Below are 18,150 nucleotides of genomic sequence, written 5' to 3' on the forward strand. Positions count from 1 at the left end.
TGGTGCTGAGTGTTCGGGACGCTGCCGGCCAGCCGGGCCCCTTCCTCCCTGGTCTTGTCCCCTCCGCCGCACCTCACCCGCCCCGCCGCCGCCGCCCGGGCTGTTCCTGTAAGGCGGGGAGACAATGAGTAAACTCTCCTTCCGAGCGCGGGCGCTGGACGCCGCCAAACCGCTGCCTATCTACCGCGGCAAGGACATGCCTGATCTCAACGACTGCGTCTCCATCAACCGGGCCGTGCCCCAGATGCCCACCGGGATGGAGAAGGAGGAGGAATCGGTAGGGACTCGAGTGTTTATTACCCCCCCTTCCCTCCTCCCCCCTCCCCTTTGTCAGTCGGGCCTCGCCATTCACAGCGCGCTTTACGCTCGCTGGAGGGCGCCGCTGCCGCTCCAACGCATGGGACTCTACGCCGGCGGAGTAGCGTAAACGCTTTCGGCCGGCGCAGCGCCCGCCCGCGGCCGCCATGTTGTTGCGTCCCAGTGTTGTGATTAGCTCTCAGCGCCGCTTACGCTGCCGTAAGGGGGCCTTTCCGTAAGCGGCGGCCCGGAATGGCGTAGGGAATGATCTGGCCGCACTTGGCGTAGGGCCTCTGTTTACCTTTTTTCCATCCGGTGCGGGGTGAATGGGCAAGGGATCCTTTGGCTGGGAAAGGTCCCCCCCACCCCCTTTTAAGTTTAGTTTTGCATTGGGTTCTCTTTGAAATGACTTATGGAAAGTAAAGCGCTTTCAAAACAAACATCTTCCTTCTAGCAAGGTAATCCTCATTCCCAGGCCCGCGGTGGTGCAGCGGGATGAGTCGGTGCAGCACTGCGACGGGGGAGGGTGGGGGCCACTACTACCCAGCGGGAAGTGGCGTTAGAGAGCCGCAGACCCGCTAGCTCCGTGTCGCCGAGCGGGACAGCTCTGCCTGCCTAGGGTGCCCGTTCAGTGCGCAGCCTTAGACTGGAACCCGGGATGTTCAGCAGCGGGCTGCAGGCGCTGTGCTGTCTCGGTGTCACCTCCCTGAGAATTGTCATCGGAGGGGAGTCTTAGAAGTTGATAACCTAGTGTATTTAAATTGACAGTTGCGTTTTTGATAATACAGCGCTTTTTGACAAATATGTTGCTTTCTCTCCCTGATGGGAGAAATTTTGCATATGGTTGAATTTCATCTGGCTTGACAGTGTTTATGACTTTGGAGTGGTGTTACTTGCGTGCGAAGTTCATAGTAACTGCACCCTCAAGAATTTTTTCAATGAATCTGCGGTCCCGCCTTATTGTCAACCCCGGGTGTGCATGGATTGGTTCTCTTGCTTCTGTGACTGTCAAAAGAAGGCTTGAGGTTTCCGTGATTGGTTTTCTCTTTTGACTATTAATATTGCAGGAAATGCTTTTATGCCTTTGATTGGCTGCTCGAGTTCTGACCTCATTATCTTACCCTGTTATTACTACTTTCTGCTGTGATTTAATCATATTTCTCTTTGGTGTTTCATTACTTAAAAGTCTTGCACTTTCAGTAGAAAATGAATATGGCCACAGTATAGGGACGAATATTCAACATTCAGCTCCTTTTAAATAAATAGGATGAAAACCCAATATTTAATGCTCAAAGTTTCGAGCTAACTCATGTGAAAATTCTTTTTCTTTTTGTTTTTTGAATAAAATTTATTTCTAACTTAACTCAATTTTCCATGGAAAATATAATTAAAATAAGGAGGTGATAGTATGTACAAGAATTAATTGACTTGAATTTTAAGAAAACACAACTTTGGATGGCAGAAAGTTAAATTTCTGTTAATATTATTTTATGGGTTTTGACCCAAAAAGAAAGGTGGCTTATAGAGCCTTAAAGTATTGATACTGTCGTACTCGTTTATAACCACTTGGATTCTATTGTTTTGGTTTGGAAAGAACTTGAATCAAGAATCTGTTCTAGCATGAACAGTTAGCCTCTGGAAAAGTTGTTACTTTTTGCAGAGTGATCAGCATTATACTTAGTTATTGCTTTAGGTCCTTAGTTTGCCACATACGTATTTTATCTGAATTTAGGAAGAAAACTTGCAGTTTAGTTATTTTTTAATGATGTATTAAAAATAAATGCTTAACCCTATCACAATTTTGTACTATTAACTTTTTCAGTAAAACTTGTAATTTTCAACCTAGCACATGAATGCCAAAGTTGGCTTATTTTTCAGAAGCCTGATTCAGCTGCCCAGTTTTAGGGAAAAAGAAATCCAGGTTCTGCTAGAACTAGAGTTGTAACCCAGGACTTCTTGACTCTCTTGTCCTGCCTTTTCAGCCTCTTTAATGTTACAAGTGGAAGTTCTTAAAATCAAAACAAAACTAAACAAACCTTGACAGTTAAGATTTATAGTCTTAAAAAGTCTTTTGCTTCCCAGAATGTCCAAATGGGGTGCTGGTTTTTTCTGTTTTAAATTAACATATAAGTCAGAAGACTTGCGCTTGCATGAGTTAACAGCCAATTAGTACTTCTGAACTTCTTTACAGCACTTCTGTTATTAAGCAGAATTATGTGTTCTTTAAAAAAAATGTCCCCCCTTGATAAGCAGGTCTAAGCAGCAATAAAATATAAATTTCACAAACTTGTGTTTCATTTGAGTTTTATTTAATTCAACCTCTATTGTCAGCATGTTCCTAATTAGTGACTTTTAGAAATATTTGTTAATCACATAGGCTTGTAAAAACAACAACAAAAAAACCCCCTTGGTTTATGGATTTATTGCCAAGGTTTATGGATTTGTTGCTTGGCATTTATAAACTGTCCACACTTTGATCATGACCCCTTTTCTGCTTGATTGGCTGAATCCTTTGACTTCATGGACATGCGCCTCTCCATCCGCCCCCCCCACCTCCCAATAAAATTAAGGACCGTCTGTGTAGATATTGGACTGTCATTAAACTTTGTATAGTCATTGACTCAATTTTGAGTTATATTTTGATAATCTAGATGAGGTAATCTTGGTGTTCTTTGGCATTGGTAATACTCTGTCATTACTGAGCATACACTTCTCTTAGCTTTTTTCTTTTGGACATGCAGGCATCTTTTACTTTTTTTATTTTTATTACTTTTTGCCTGAGGTCTGCCAGTTTCATCTTCCTATAACTTGGTCTCTAGTGCTCCTCATGACATTTGGTCTAGGTCAGATACTGTAAACTTAATGTTTATTTAGAATCTAAACAACCAGAAATATCAAGTGATCAGTGTGTTCTGCTACTTCCCCATGAATTTATATAGTGGTAATCGATATTTTTAATATATTTGTTATTTTTGGCGTATTTCTTGTGCTCCAGATACTATGCTAAGAACTGTGTATTATTTAATCTTTTAAAAAGTCAACTTTTTTGAGGTATAATTTACTTTTAATAAAATGCATGCATTTAATGCCTAGAGCTTGATGAATTTTGACAAATTGATGCACTGATGGAAACACCACAATCAAGATATAGAAACATTTTAAACACCCAAAAAGTTCCCTTGTGTGCTCCTTTTCAAGTGAGTCCCTTCCACCAGTAGTCCTAAGCAACCACTGATTTGCTTTCTCTCACTATTGATTAGTTTTGCCTTTTCTAGAATTTCGTGTAAATGGAATCATATATACTTTTTTAAGTCTAGCTTCTTTCGCTCAGCCTGATGCATTAAGGATTCATCCTTGTTGCATGCATCAGTCCATTATTTTTTATTACTGAATAATATCCCAATGAATTGATGTAATATATTCATCCATCCATGTGTCTGTTGGATATTTGAGTGGTTTCTAGTTTTTGATTTTCGTTTAACCGTTGTAACAGCCCTTTGAGGTATTACTGTTCCTATTTTATAGATGAAGAGGCTGAAGGGCCTCGCTGCTAGTAACTGGGTAGGCTAGAATTCAGATCCCAGTCTTTAATGTCACAAAAGCCCATTCTTATAACCACTGTGCTTCATGTTGACTTCTTAGAGGATCCTGAATTATTAACTATTGTTAATTATAGTTTGTGTAAGTAATGTTTTAATTTTTATAATTTTTGGGAATTGTAAAATATATTAATTTGATTCGACTATTAAATTATTAAGAAATGTAGTTTTGCATCACTTAATTTTGATTTTTGCTCTTGGCCTTTCAGATTTTCTGTTTTTTTTTTTCCTTGTCTGTTAACTTTGTTTCTTCCTGTGTTGACTCCATTATGTTTATGTGAGTGTTTATATTATCTTAAGCATATAAGAAACTTGTAGGAAACTATCCTATTTAATTAAATTTTTCTCCTAATAGAATGTAATCTCTGTAAGGGTGGGAATCTTTGCATGTTTTGTTCATCAGTATATTCCAAATGCCTGGAACCGTACCTGGCACATAACATAATGCTTGATAAATGTTTACTGAGTACTGAATGAGCTTCTTTTTCTTTACCAAAAGCTGTTTTTGTGAAATTCTTGCTCTATCTCTCTCTGTATCTCATTAGCAGAATTTGGTAAATTATTCCAGGAATTCTTTCTGGTTTCTTACTTTGGTCCTATGTATACTTAAATACCAAATCTTTATTTCCCCCTCTTGAGTCAGAGGCTTCTTTAAATATAGACTTTTTTAGCATAGGTATGGTTGCAATATTAGTCTTTATTTTGTGTTAATTACCCCTCTCATAAGTGTACGTACATTTGTGTAAGATATTGTTTCATACTAGAATGAACCAGAATCTCTGTGAAGCACGTGTGGTTCCATTTATTTTTAAATAAAAAGATCATGACTGATTTGAATGACCGTTTCTCCTTTTGTATGTTAGTTGTGTAAGTTTGTCATTAGCTTAATATTTTAAGTGATACTTTGAAAGATAGAGTAGAAATATATTTAGTCTTTACCATGTCAAAGTTATTTTGGCACTAATATATTTCTTGTTTCATAATGGAGTTCTGGAGAGGATATAAAAATGCAGCTTTGTAAATTGATATTGTAAAAACATTAAGCGTTTATTCTCTCAACAAGAGCAAATACCATCTCCTAAGTGCCATGTGTTATCTAAATAAGACATTGGGAAACTGTTTAATATGTGTAAGGCTGTGTGCTCAAGTGTTAGGATTGAAAGAAGAATCAGATATAGATCTTGACTTCTGGGAACATAAATGAATCATTGAGGTCAAAAACATACTCGGGGGCTGGCTGAGTGGCGCGTTGGTTAAGAGCTGGCTTGGGACGCCAGAGGGCCCCAGTTCAGATCCCACATATGAGGGCCAGTGACACTGCCCTCTACAAAAACAAAAAACAACAACAACAAAAAAACCAACACATACTCGGGAAGTTAGCAAAAATTACCAGGTGAAGTCAACCTGGCAGACATTAAAAGAGCAGTAGAAAAAGTTAAATGTCAGTATAGTTAAGAGGAGGGAAAATTGTTACTGGAATGTATGGAGAAGGCTCCTTGGAGAGAGATTTAGCAATTTGGGCTTTCAGGTTTGGTTGTTTGATGTTTGTTGAAGCAAATACTTGAGTGCAGAAACATTCAAAGCAAGTTCTATAGATGTTAAGTAGACTAAAGAAGATTCTTCCTTGTTATGTGTTTTTAAATTATCCTTGTCTATCTTTTCCATACTGGTAGAAACTTGAGGAGGGTAGCAGTCTGTTATTTCTGAGCATGTCATTCTCTTAGTTCTTTCTCTCCTTTTTTTTGGACATGCAAATGTTTTACTTCTTTTCTTCCCCTTCCTTTGTTCCCTGCTATATCTTCAGCACTAGAAACTGTTTAGAACATAGAAGACACTCAGTAAATATTTGGTGATTGAATGAATAAAAGTTGGAGTGGAGATTAGGTTGAAAAAAGGGTAGGATTATGTCAGATTATAGGTAGTTTTGAATGTTAATCCCAGGAGTTTGTAGGATGGTGTAGAAGAAAGAGCATTGAGGTGGAGTGTGAAATCTGTTTTCTAAGTTTTGGTTCTGTTTGTTAAGCGGCCATGTGATCTGGGAAAGTTGCCTACCTTCTCTGAACCTCAGGTTGTTCCTCACTCCCATCTCAGCTACCATTTATTTTGAGCATGTGTCAGGCACTTGTTAAACTCAGTAGATGGTTTTTAGAGCTCATTATAACTGTTCGATGTGTGTGTGGATGCTGTTTTCTCTTTTCCAGAAGAAGAACCTGAGGCTTTAGAAATTGTCTTGCCCAAGGGCACCCTTACCTAGACCAGAATAGGGTAGAGCTGATATTTGAGTTCAGGCCCTAGGGGTGATTGACTCCAGGACTCTTCATGGTACTGCTTCATCTGTAAAAAGAGTGGGTTGAGAACTAGATGATATCTAAGGTTCATTACATCTCTACTGTTTTATCATTTATTATCCCATAGGCATGGAGGAGTCATTAAAATTTTTTGCCTCATGGAATGATATTATGAAAGAAACTTTGTAGTGAATGCCTTTTGTAAACACAGTCTTTTAAAAAATATTTAAAAGAATGGCCTGTCTGTGGTGTACATTTAGATTTTATCTGTATCAATTCTCTAAAAACGAGGCCTAAAAATATTTGACAGATGGGATCATTAGGTTGGGTTTCAAGTAAAAGATTTGGTTTATTTTAAACCAAAGCTGGTTTCTTTAAGGTTCCTGAGGGTTGCCTCACACCAAGGAAGGGTTAAACAGTGAAGGTTGGGAAGGCCAGGAACCAGGGCTGCTATGGGTCCTTCAGCAGCAAGTGACATTAGTGTCCATCAAGTATAACAATACCCAGGCTTTTGAGAAGTGGTATAGGGTAGTGGTTAAGTGTATTGTCCTGGAGCCAGACTGTATGGGTTTGAGTCCTCAGGCAGGTTAATTTCATCTATTAAATATAGGGTTGTTGGAAGGATGAATTGTAGTGTACTTGGGACAGTTCATGGCATACAGTAAATATTATCTATTATTACCATCATTGTTGTATTTCTGTCAGTTCAAAATTCCAGATTCCTGAGATAGAGGGCATTATTGGTTTGGCTTGCATTAGGTATCTACCTTTAAGCCTACCAGGTAGTGTAGGTATGCTATTAAGGGCTGCCCTCCTGAGAATGGGGCTATAGCCAGAGAGCTGCCCTGAGAGATCTCCTGGTGGGTATATAACATCATAACCAAAAGTTGCGGAGTTAAATCGTTTTAATTCATGGTTTCACCCAAGGTGAATTTGTATACTTAGTGTGTTTTTACAAACCTTAAATTTGTAAGGTGTTTTAATGAGATTAGAATATTTTGTATGACATTTTTAAATGAAATTTGAATTAAGGACTATAAAGGAAGTCTCCAGAATCCTTTTAAAGAAAGCAAACCCTTCACACTTATTAATTTTCAAAGTAGTAAGGGATGAATTTTGTGTGACCTCAAAGAAATTGTTTAACCTCCTGGCCCTTAGTTTCCTCATTTATAAAATAGAATTGGACTGAGTGACCTTAAAAGCACCTTTGGCCCTAAAAATTACTGCATCTGTGAATCCACATGTCTTCCTACTAGATATTGTCCAGAATGTTAATCAGATGAATAGAACTAACAAATAGAGACTAAATACTAGGAAGATATTGACAGTTAAGGTTTAACTCTTACACTATTGCAAATGCTGTCAATTTGATTTAGAGTTCTTTTGTAATGAGGATCAGTTACATTTAATCCACTATCTGACACTATTTTTCCCTAGCCATCAATAAAACAATTCACCCTGTATGTTTTGGATATGATCAGTTCCCTTGCTTTCATGAAATTTTCTTTTACTATCTTTACTATTCTTGTTGCTCTGAATTTTGGCATACTTTTAGCCCTTAACACTTGAATTTATTCTAATTTTCTAATACGTCATGTTTTTCATGAGTGTGTGTTTTGTGTGTGTGTGTGTGTGTGTGTGTGTGTGTGTNGAGAGAGAGAGAGAGAGAGAGAGAGAGAGAGAGAGAGAGAGAGCGGGAGAGAAGGAGAGAGGGAGAGAGAGAGAGAGAACAGGTGAGAGAATAGATGCTTGTTTTCCCAATTAGACGAAATGCCTGAAGGAAGATATCATGTCTTTTGTTTTATTCAGCAAGGGCTAGATACCTACCCAGGCACTTAAATGATAAAAAGTTTGTAATACAGGCATTGACCATGACCCTGGCCACTGGGATTGAGTTTGACTGTATTACTAAGCATACTATTCAGCATTTTATTTCATTTTAATAGAGGTGGGGTAGAAAAATAGTTAATGGCTGCATAGGAGACAGCCTGTGGAGGAAAGGGTAATAGGGGGGAATAAGCCAAGAAGGAGACCAGTGTAGCTAGCAGAAGGTCCATTATGATGATTTGATTTCATCTTAAAACTGATCCTTCATTATTTTTTGCCTCATCTACAGTTAAATGCAACAGAACATCAGACTTGCCTAGTTCATAATGGAGGACTGTTCCTTGTGGGTTTTATACTGGATGAAAGTGGCAGTCACTTCCAGATTCATTTGAGCACTGTTTCTATATGTCTGCTTTTAGGTTTCTTTTTTCTTGTCAGTTAGTATTACTGTGCAGTCTGAAGAAGGCAGAATGGAAGAGTTAGCCTGTCTACTAGCTCTGTAACTCATATCCTCATATCTTTACTTTCAGCTTTCTTACTCTTTTTTTTTTTTTTTGGTGGGCAAAGGATGTAATGGTTGGGGAGTCGACAAGCAGCCCTTAGTTGTACTACTAATTTGATGGAGTTGTTGGAACTTCAAAATTGTGACTTAGGTTCCAGTCCTGGCCTCTGTCACTTTCCCTCTGAGGAAGAAACATCACTTTACCTCATTAGACAATATTTCTTCAATAAGAAGTATCTGAAAAAGTAACTTTAATGATTAATTTTTTTTCTTTGGTAAAGACTTGTCAGTGCCTTATACAGGCAATTGTTAATTTTTTATTATAGGTAATTTTTAATTATACAGGATAATAAATGTGAAGGAATGTGGAAGAGTAAAATATGTAAAGTATCTCCATACATTATTCTGTGGTATAGTGTCACATTTTTTTCTCCTGCCAATTAAATATATTTTTACATCTGTCAGATATTAGCAGATTGATACTGTTTTCCTCCTTCCATGTCTGTTTTCTGGCAAAGCAGTTAACAATCAAACTGATTTAAAACAATTAAAGACTTTAAAAGTTAATAGCCAAGAGAACTAAATCTTCAGCTAATTCTCAGAATAACAGTCCCATTCTTGTGTCATCCGTGTCCCAAATACATAGGCTACAGATTTTATTACCATCATTATAAAAAAGGGTGCTACTATAAACAGAATATATTATTTTCATGTCTAAGACATTTTCTAGTTTTTTAACATCGAAAAATAATAGATCAACATGACTTAAAAGGTAAAAACTTAATAACAAAATGATATACGTGAAAGGCAAGTGTCCTTCCTTCCTCATGCCCCCAGACGATGGAGGCAGCTGTTGTTAGCACTGTGTGCACGCATGTGTGTGTGTGTGCGTGCATCCTAGAAAATTTCTCAACAGATGCTTTTTACTTGGTAAAGTGAGCAAATATTTCTCCTGTTGTATTCATTTTATAAGTGAGTAATATGTGATCTTAGAGCTCGTTTCTTAATCTAGAGGCATAAAGTCAGATCATTTTTATTTTAAACTTCCTCCCTTAAAATCTCTGAGGAATTGAGAATTGGCAAGTTGTAGCTTTCTGATGTATTGTTTGGAGTTTGGATATCGAACCTTGTTATTCCCATGTGGGAGTTTGATTGTCAGTAAGCCTTGCATTGTACATAGGACTTTTATTTTTATATATAAAACATGTTAAAGTCAGATTAACTACTGATTAAGTGACTTGTATATCTCTAACAATTATGGCTTTCCATAGCAATTTGGGGCGGAAGAGCAATACCCTTTTGAAGAAAGCTGTCTTATGTCATGTATCACGTTGGTGAACTGAATCTTTCATACAGACTGCACTCTTAGTCTTTCATTGTAGTTGTTTGTGATGCTTATTCTTTTAGTAGATAGCTCCACGAACATAGGGACTGTCTGTGTCACCTTTGTGTCCATCACCTGGTACAGTGAATGACATGGTAGCTGCTCACTAAATATTTGCTGATGAAATGAATAGTACCTGCTGTGTACTTCAGACACGGAAGGAGGATATTATGTATGATGTGGCACCTGTCTTCAAGCAGCCTTCAGTCCCATGGAAAAGAGTTGTACACTTAGAACGCCATATGAGGTTTAATGTTATGTGGAAGATAAAAATGACATATAGTGGATATTTGTGTCACGAGGGACATGATTTGAACAAGAGTATATATGAATTAATGTAATAGCTCATTGAGTATAATATACTGTTGAATTTTTATAAATGAATTTTGAAGTTATTTCTAGATGCAAGAATGCCATAAGTTTTATACACACACACACACACACACACACACACACACACACACACACAGCCAAAAAATGTATACACATTTTTATTTATTTTTATTAAAAAAAAATTTTTTTTTTAAAGATTTTATTGGGGAATTGGGGGAGAGGAACAGACAAGTTGCTGTCCTTTTGTTCTTCAGTCTAGTTGTGGAGGATGTTGCTTCACTGGCCCATGTTGATATTATCATTGCGCTCTTCCCAGGTGAGGCAGATTGGTCCCCGGCTTCTGGACGGCTGCTCACGGTGGCTCTTGGCAGCTCACATCGGCTGCCGGCCAGTCACGGTAGCTTACGGCAGCCCACTGCAGCAGGGGCTGCAGCCTACGCCGTCGCCGGTGACTCACGGCAGCCCAGCTCTAGGTCAAGCTGTTGTTCACCATCTTAGCTGTAGAGGGCAGTGTCACTGGGTCACTGGCCTTCATGTGGGATCCGAACCGGAGCTCTGCTGCTCAGAGCTGGTGTCCCAAGCCAGCTCTTAACCAACGTGCCACTCGGCCGTCCGTATACATGTTTTAAGAAAGGAAAAAAAGACTATTAAAATCACTTTGAGCACCTCTTGTAATTGCAGAAGCCAAACTTGACTTGTATTCATCTTTTGTTATCGGTATATATTGGGTATTACAATTTAACAGTTTTTTCCTTTCTTAAAATATGTTTACATTTTTTTTAGCACCCTTTGTTTATATACATACAGACACATGTCAATAGTGTTCATATTGTGAAGTGTGATGCCCAGGAGAATTGTTAGGGGGTTGAAGGAATTTTTGTGGTCTAATGTATCACCTTTTAGGACAGGCAAACTCATGTTAAGAACAGTGCCTGTTAAAAAGTTCTGAGGAAAAGAAACTTTGTGTTATGGAGGATGGCTTAAAGAAACAGCGATGCTTGATTATTATACAAGTAACATGCAGATTTTACTTACTTTGGCTTAAAGCACAGGGGTCGCCCTCCGTAAAGAAACTGCTTGGAAGAAGCTTGTCTATACATTATAGGAGCTTCAATAGGGTAACGATAGCAGTTGCCCTTCGGTTTTATTTGAAATAGCTTTAGCCATCTTAGCAGAATTCACCAGGGCTTTCAAAATATCTCCAAAAGAAATAACAAAAGATTTAGGACAGTGATTCTTAAACTTTGACATGCATCAGGATCACCTGGAAAGATTGTTAAAGCACTGGTCACTATTCCTAGGGTGTATGTAGGGTTTAGTAGGACTGGGATGGGGCCCAGGATTTTGCATTTTTAGCAAATTCCCAGGTGATCCTAATGCGCTTGTCCAGGGACCCCACTTTGAGAACTGCCAGTTATGGGGGAGAATAGTGGTTCTCACCTAGGCCACACAGCAGAATATCTGGGATGCTTTTCTAAAGTACATATGTAGGCTGTACCCTAGATTTAACAACCAAATCACAATTTATAAGTGATTCTAGTTCTAGATAGAAAAAAAGGGTTAGCATGTGTGCCCATGATCCCTTCCAGTCTGCCCAGCCATTTTACCACTCTCCTCTCAGGGTTTCTTCTCTGGTGGTCTAATTCATTGGGTTTCAAACTTTTTTCTGTGACTCATAGTTGTGTGTGTGTGTGTGTGTGTGTGTGTGTGTGTGTGTGTGTCCATCCACGAAATTAAGCACACCTTGACACACACACATACACACACAGTGGATTTTCATTTTTTGTAGTACTTAATGTTCTGCAAAGTTCCCATAAACAATGAATTAATGAATACTGAACCATGGCTGCTAGTGGAAATACAGGGTTAGGTTTCTGTGAACCTGTGGTCACAACATTTTCATCAACCAGTCAGTGCATATATAACCTTGTTTTATATATGTTTCTCTTTAAAGATACTTTATATAAATATTTTTTGTTGGTTCATTGACATTGAACTTACAGCCACCAGCACTGTACCTCTTGCCTGAATGAAACTTGTCTAACACATGTATTTTCTCTGTAAAGGCACATCATCACCCTCTTGTGCTTAGGAACATTAGACAGCACTACACTTGGGGGTCAGGGGAGGGGTAAGCAATGAAATCATTAAAAACACGCAGAAAACGAGGACTAAATAGAGCATTAAAAGAATAAAATAGAAAGTTTTCAGTTCTTTTAGGAACTGAAATGCTTCTGGTTTTTTAATTAAAGTTAGGGAGTTTTTCTCCCTCTCTCAGGTTCTTAATTACCTCGTTTTCTTCTAGAACTTGTATGGCTTGTTCTAGTATATACTGCTCTGTAGGTCCAATTTTTTTCATCCAAATGTATATCTGGTTATGCAGACACCGTTTTTTAAAAAATTTCGTCTTTTCTCCTTGGTTTAAGATGCCACTTTAATAATATTTTAATTTTTGTAGGCATTGGGGTTTATTTCTTAACTTTCTATTTTGTTTCATCGTGCAGAAAATTTAACTTTTTTTTTTTTTTTTTTAAAAATTTTTATTGGGGAATTGGGGGGATGGGAACAGCGCTGGGGAATTGGGGGAAGGAGAGCAGACAAGTTGCTGTCATTTTGTTCTTCAATCTAGTTGTGGAGGATGTTGCTTCACTGGCCCAAGTTGGCACCATCATTGCGCTCTTCTCTGGCGAGGCAGATCAGTCGCCGGCCTCTGGACTGCCGCTCACTGCGGCTGCTGGCCGCTCACGCTGGCTGCTGGCTACACACGGTAGCCCATGGCAACCCACTGCCACAGGGACTGCAGCCTACGCCGTCGCCAGCGACTCACAGCAGCCCAGCTCCAGGTTGAGCTGTTGTTCAGCATCTTAGCCGTGGAGGGCAGTGTCACTGGCCCTCATATGTGGGATCCGAACCGGGGCCCTCTGGCATCCCAAGCGAGTTCTTAACCATCGCGCCACTCGGCCGGCCCCAGAAAATTTAACTTTAATCATTAATCGATCATTTCATTATTTTATCTTTATATTTTTATCATTTAAAAAAAATCAGGGGAAAAAACCCCAAACATTAACCAAAAAACAAGAACAGAAAAAAGTACCTGATAAAGTTAGTAACTTCTCCCATTCTTACTGCTCTCCTTTTTCAGAGTTTTCGTTTCTATTGTTTCTTGTTTATTTTTCCATATGGACTTTATAATTATTTTGTCTAAGAAAAAAGTTGGTGTTTTTATTGGGATTCACCATACATTTATAAATTAGCTTATAGAGGATTGGACATTTTTGTGATGTTGACTTCCTATCCAAGAACATGGTTTTCTCTTCCTTTGTTGAAGTCTCCGTATATAGCTTTCAGGAGTGGTTTCCTTGTATTAGTTTTGTGCGTTATTCCTAGGAATTTTACCTATTTGGTTGCTATTGTAAATGTCATTTCCTCTCACATTATGCCTTATAATTTGTTCTTGCTTGTATTTTAAAAAGCTATCGATTTCTATATGTTAATTTTATATCCTGTGACTTTATTGGTATCTAATTGTTAAATCACTGGATCACCTCCTGCTTTCTTACCTACTCTTCAGTGGTCACTTGGAACTAAGAAAAATCTTAAAGAGTCCTCTGAGTCACCTTCCACCTTCATCCCTCCCCTGTCCCAAAATGGGGAGGCTCTTATTCTAAGTAGAGGCATACTGTGTGGATACTGACTGTATCCAGTCAGATATTGACATTGTGATGTGTGGATCCTCCGTCCCCCAAGCAGTTCTCTGGCGCAAGCAGAGTATCCTACAATTCAACTCAATTCTGACCCTGCCTATGTGAATATAACATTAGATCCCACAGGTTAAGGGCTCAGTTCTACTAGCCTCCCTCCCGATCCCTCAACCCCCTCCCCACCTCCAGATGCTAATAGCAGTCCACGTTGTCACTTGTGCTTCTGACCCAACTGGTTAGAGATGGGAGGCTTCAGTGACCCCTTCTTCGGTTCAGTTGATTTGCTAAAACAGCTTACAGAACTCAGAGAAACATTTTACTTGCTAGGTTACAGGTTTATTAGAAAAGGATGTAACTTAGGAACAGTCAGATACAAGGAAATGCATAGGGCACTGTATGGGGCGAGGGGAGCAGAGTGCCCACTCTCTGAGTGTGCCAGTCTTCCAGCACCTCCACGTGTTCACCAACCTGGAAGCTCTCTGAAACCAGTCATTTTAGGTTTTTTTATGGAGGCTTCGTTCCATAGGCATGATTAATTAAATCATTGGTGATCAGTGATTGATCTGCAACATGCATCCCCTTTTTCCTCCCCAGAGGTCAAGGGGGTGGGACTGAAAGTTTCAACACTTCTAATCACATAATTGGTTCTCCTGGAAACTAGCCCTCATCATTAGTTGCCTTCCAAAAGTCATCTCATTAACATAAACTGAGGTGTAGTTGAAAGGGATTTCTTAGGAATATCAGGGCACCTTTATCACTTAGGAAATTCCAAGGGTTTTAGGAGCTCTGTGCCAGGAATGGTGACAAAGACCAAATATACATTTGTTATAAATCACAATATCACTGTATTACATGGAATTTTCAAAGAATTAGAATTTATGTGTTATAGTGACATTATTTTAGCCAGAATTTCATATTTGAAAGCTGGTTTTTCTAAAATATGTTTATTGAGATATAACTGACACATAAATTGTACATACTTAACATGTACAACTTGGTAAGTGTTGACACCTGTATACAGCTGTGAAATCATTGCCACAATTAAGATAATGAACATATCTATCACCTTCGTGCCCCTTTATAAGCCCTCCCCTTCAGGAAAAGACTGATTTGCTTTCTGTTACTGTAGATTAGTGGTTTGCATTTTCTAGACTTTTACACAAGTGGTATCATATGGTGTATATTCTCTTTTGAAAGTCTGGCTTCTTTCACTCAGCGTGATCATTTTGAGATTCATACATATAGCACTTATCAATAATTCATCCCCTTTTATTGCTAAGTAGTATTCCATTTTATGGATCTACCACAGTTTATCCATTTACCTGTCGATTGATTTTAGGTGACTATAAATAAAGCTGCTGCAAACATTTGTGTGTATCTGCTTTCATTTGTTTTGGGTAAATACCTGAGGGTGAAATGGCTTGATTGTATAGTAGCTACATTAAAAAGGTTTAACTTAAACAGAAAAAAGCTGTCAGACTGTATTCCATAGTGGCTATACCATAAAGACACGTTTTTTTGAGATATTTACATAGTTTAGAACCTTGCTACTCACAGTTGGATCTGGATTTGCCATTAACTGGGAGCTTGTTAAGATTGCTGAATTTCTAAAAGCCTGACAAATTACTGATAAATGTTGAGTGTTCTTCCCTTCTTCAGACAATTACTTCATAGTTATTTACTGATGGCAATAAATTTTTGCCTATTGCCCATTTCAAATATAGTAGTTTCGGAGGAATTGCTTCCCAAGCATTTTTTCCAATGTATAGCAGCTATCTAGCCTGACACAGCTTTTTGGGGGTAAGGTACCCATTTTCTTTTTGTGTAATTTTGTGTAATTTCTCTGGTGAGTAAGTCCATTTGCTAACCTTTTTCATTCCCCATAATCAGTGATCTAATTCTTGGTTATTTTCATATATAGGTATCTTGAAAACTTCTGTATGGGTTATCTGTCTACTCTTGTATTCAAGGAGTGCAAAATAATTTCAGAAAAGACTTTGTTAATAAATGAATTAACTGAATATCAAGTGTTTTTTAAAGCTAAATATCAATAACTTATTTTCCCTACTGTTTTGAATTTTCTCTACTGCTCATTTCCATTGTTGTGTGAATATTTACATTTAAGATCAAGCTACATTGATGTTACTGTCACCTTCCTGAATTAGAGTTGTTGAAGGTCATGATCTTAATCAGCATTTGGAAATTCTCAACTTAAAACAAGATTTCAAAAACCTAACAATCAGATTAAGAAGTAAACATTTGTTACTTTATCAAGTGAAACAAGTTGATATTATATAACTTATAATTTGTTTTTCAGAAGTTGATTTCTAAGTCAAATATTCTAGAATTACTAAATGCTTGTGGCAAAAGATTTCTACACAATAAGATTACTTTCACTTTTACATTTAAGGTATCAGTTACTCAAGTCCTCTCACCCCCATTGCTTCTTTATACTCCTACAGGCAGTTAAGATACAAGGAGAAGCTATGGGTGATTCAATTCTTATTCATTTAAAATTTAACGCAGCTGTTTTTCAGAAAAATCTTTACTCTGTTATTAAATTCTAAAAGGAATTCATTACAGATAGGTAGTTATATGTTTGTTGATGAATGTCTTTACAGTTTTACAGGAAAAACTCAAAAACCTTAATAAGGTGACTTTTTCTTTTATTGATTTTTAACTAAAGCTGATATTTGGGAGGAAAGTTGTTGAAATACATGTAACTTTACTTATTAATAATTAATACAAAGACTGTATTTAGAATACTAGAGGAGTAGATGGATACCATGTTCTTTAGGCCAATGTTTCTCAAATTTTCTGTGGTGAAAGACCAGTTTTTCAAAACATAATTACTTGCTAATACTTTTCTCAAGTATAATAAAAATGAGTTACTAAAAAATTAAAGAAAGATGTAGGCACTACAAGGCCACAATTTTTTGTCACTAGTTTTAACAGACATGAAATTACTCTGTCACATTGCTTTAAAACTTTCCAAATGCTTACTCTAAATGTCTGTACTTCTAGAGGACCACAATCTGAGTAGCACTGCTTTAGACTGGTAGCTCTAAGTGTAGTCCCCCAATTTACAGCTTTATTATCACACTGGAACTTGTTAGAAATGTGAGTTGTCTGGTTCCATCCCAGACCTATTGAATCAGAAATCCTGGTGTTTTGACGCAGCCATCTGTTTTGAAATGAGACCTACAAGTGATTCTGAAGCACACTTAGGTTTGAGAGCCACTGCCTTGGGCTTTGTCTAAAATGCTGATTATCTGGGCTTTTTAAGGAGGAACTGGATAGCCTAAACTCTATTTGAGTGCCAACTATGTAACTGAAAGACTGAAAGACTCGGTTGGTTAAAAAGTTAAATCTGTCACAGATTCTTAGGTAGGAAATAATACATACAATTAAAGGTTGAGATGTTTGAAAATATGTGTGATAAATGAAAAAAAATATTCCGGATGTTTTAGATCCTAGGAATATGGATCGCATAATTAAAATTCTTTTGATAGAGTTGAGAAGCCTGACTTTGCTCTCACCTAGATGAAAACATTACCCATCAAAATTTCCTGGTTGTGAGACCTCACAGGGTTGCATAGCAACTCATTCAGACAGCTCTTAAGTTTGATCTTTGGTAGATTGTTTCAGTATGTATTTAAAGGAAGTAGCACATTGTTCTATTTCAGATCACTTGAGACTGAAATGGAATCTTTCTTGATTAATCTGTATATTAACTTCAGTGTGTTTGTAACTAATACGTAGAAATACAATTGATTTTGTATATTGATCTTGTATCCTGCAATATTGGTAAACTCACTTATTAGTTTCAGAAGTTTTTTTATAGATTTCATCGGATTTCCTACATAGAAGATCATGTGGGTCTGTGAATAAAAGCCGTTTTACTTCTTTTCCCAGTCTGGGTGCTTGCTCATTCTTTCTGTCTTTTGCCTGCCTCCGGTCTGGTGATTACACTAACCAGAACCTCCAGTACAATATTGAATACAAGTGTTGAGAGCGGATATCCCTGTCTTGTTCCTAATTTTAGGAAAGAAATAGTCAGTATTGTACTTAAGTATGATATTAGTTGTGGCTTTTTTGTAGATGCCCTTTATGAAGTTGAAGAAACTCTCTTTTATTTTTAGCTTTCTAAAATTTGTTTGGAATAGATATTGAATTTTTGTTAAATGGTTTTTCTGTATATGGAGATGATCATACTGTT

At 37.8% G+C, this 18,150-nt stretch overlaps 1 protein-coding gene across 4 annotated transcripts in view; it reads left to right on the forward strand.

Moving 5' to 3' along the window:
- The first annotated feature begins 66 nt into the window (after positions 1-66).
- Positions 67-18,150, forward strand: part of EPC2 (enhancer of polycomb 2) — a 113,175-nt gene continuing 95,091 nt past the window's right edge. For 3 of the 4 annotated variants that reach the window (XM_019646552.1, XM_019646553.1, XM_019646555.1), the window contains exon 1: positions 67-277. In XM_019646552.1, coding sequence (XP_019502097.1) covers positions 125-277 — 153 coding nt within the window. In that variant the 5' untranslated portion in view covers positions 67-124. The remainder of the gene's footprint in view (positions 278-18,150) is intronic. The other variant, XM_019646556.1, reaches the window with a different exon arrangement.

This window comes from Hipposideros armiger, unplaced genomic scaffold, assembly GCF_001890085.2.
Source record: "Hipposideros armiger isolate ML-2016 unplaced genomic scaffold, ASM189008v1 scaffold_104, whole genome shotgun sequence".
Lineage (NCBI taxonomy): Eukaryota > Metazoa > Chordata > Mammalia > Chiroptera > Hipposideridae > Hipposideros > Hipposideros armiger.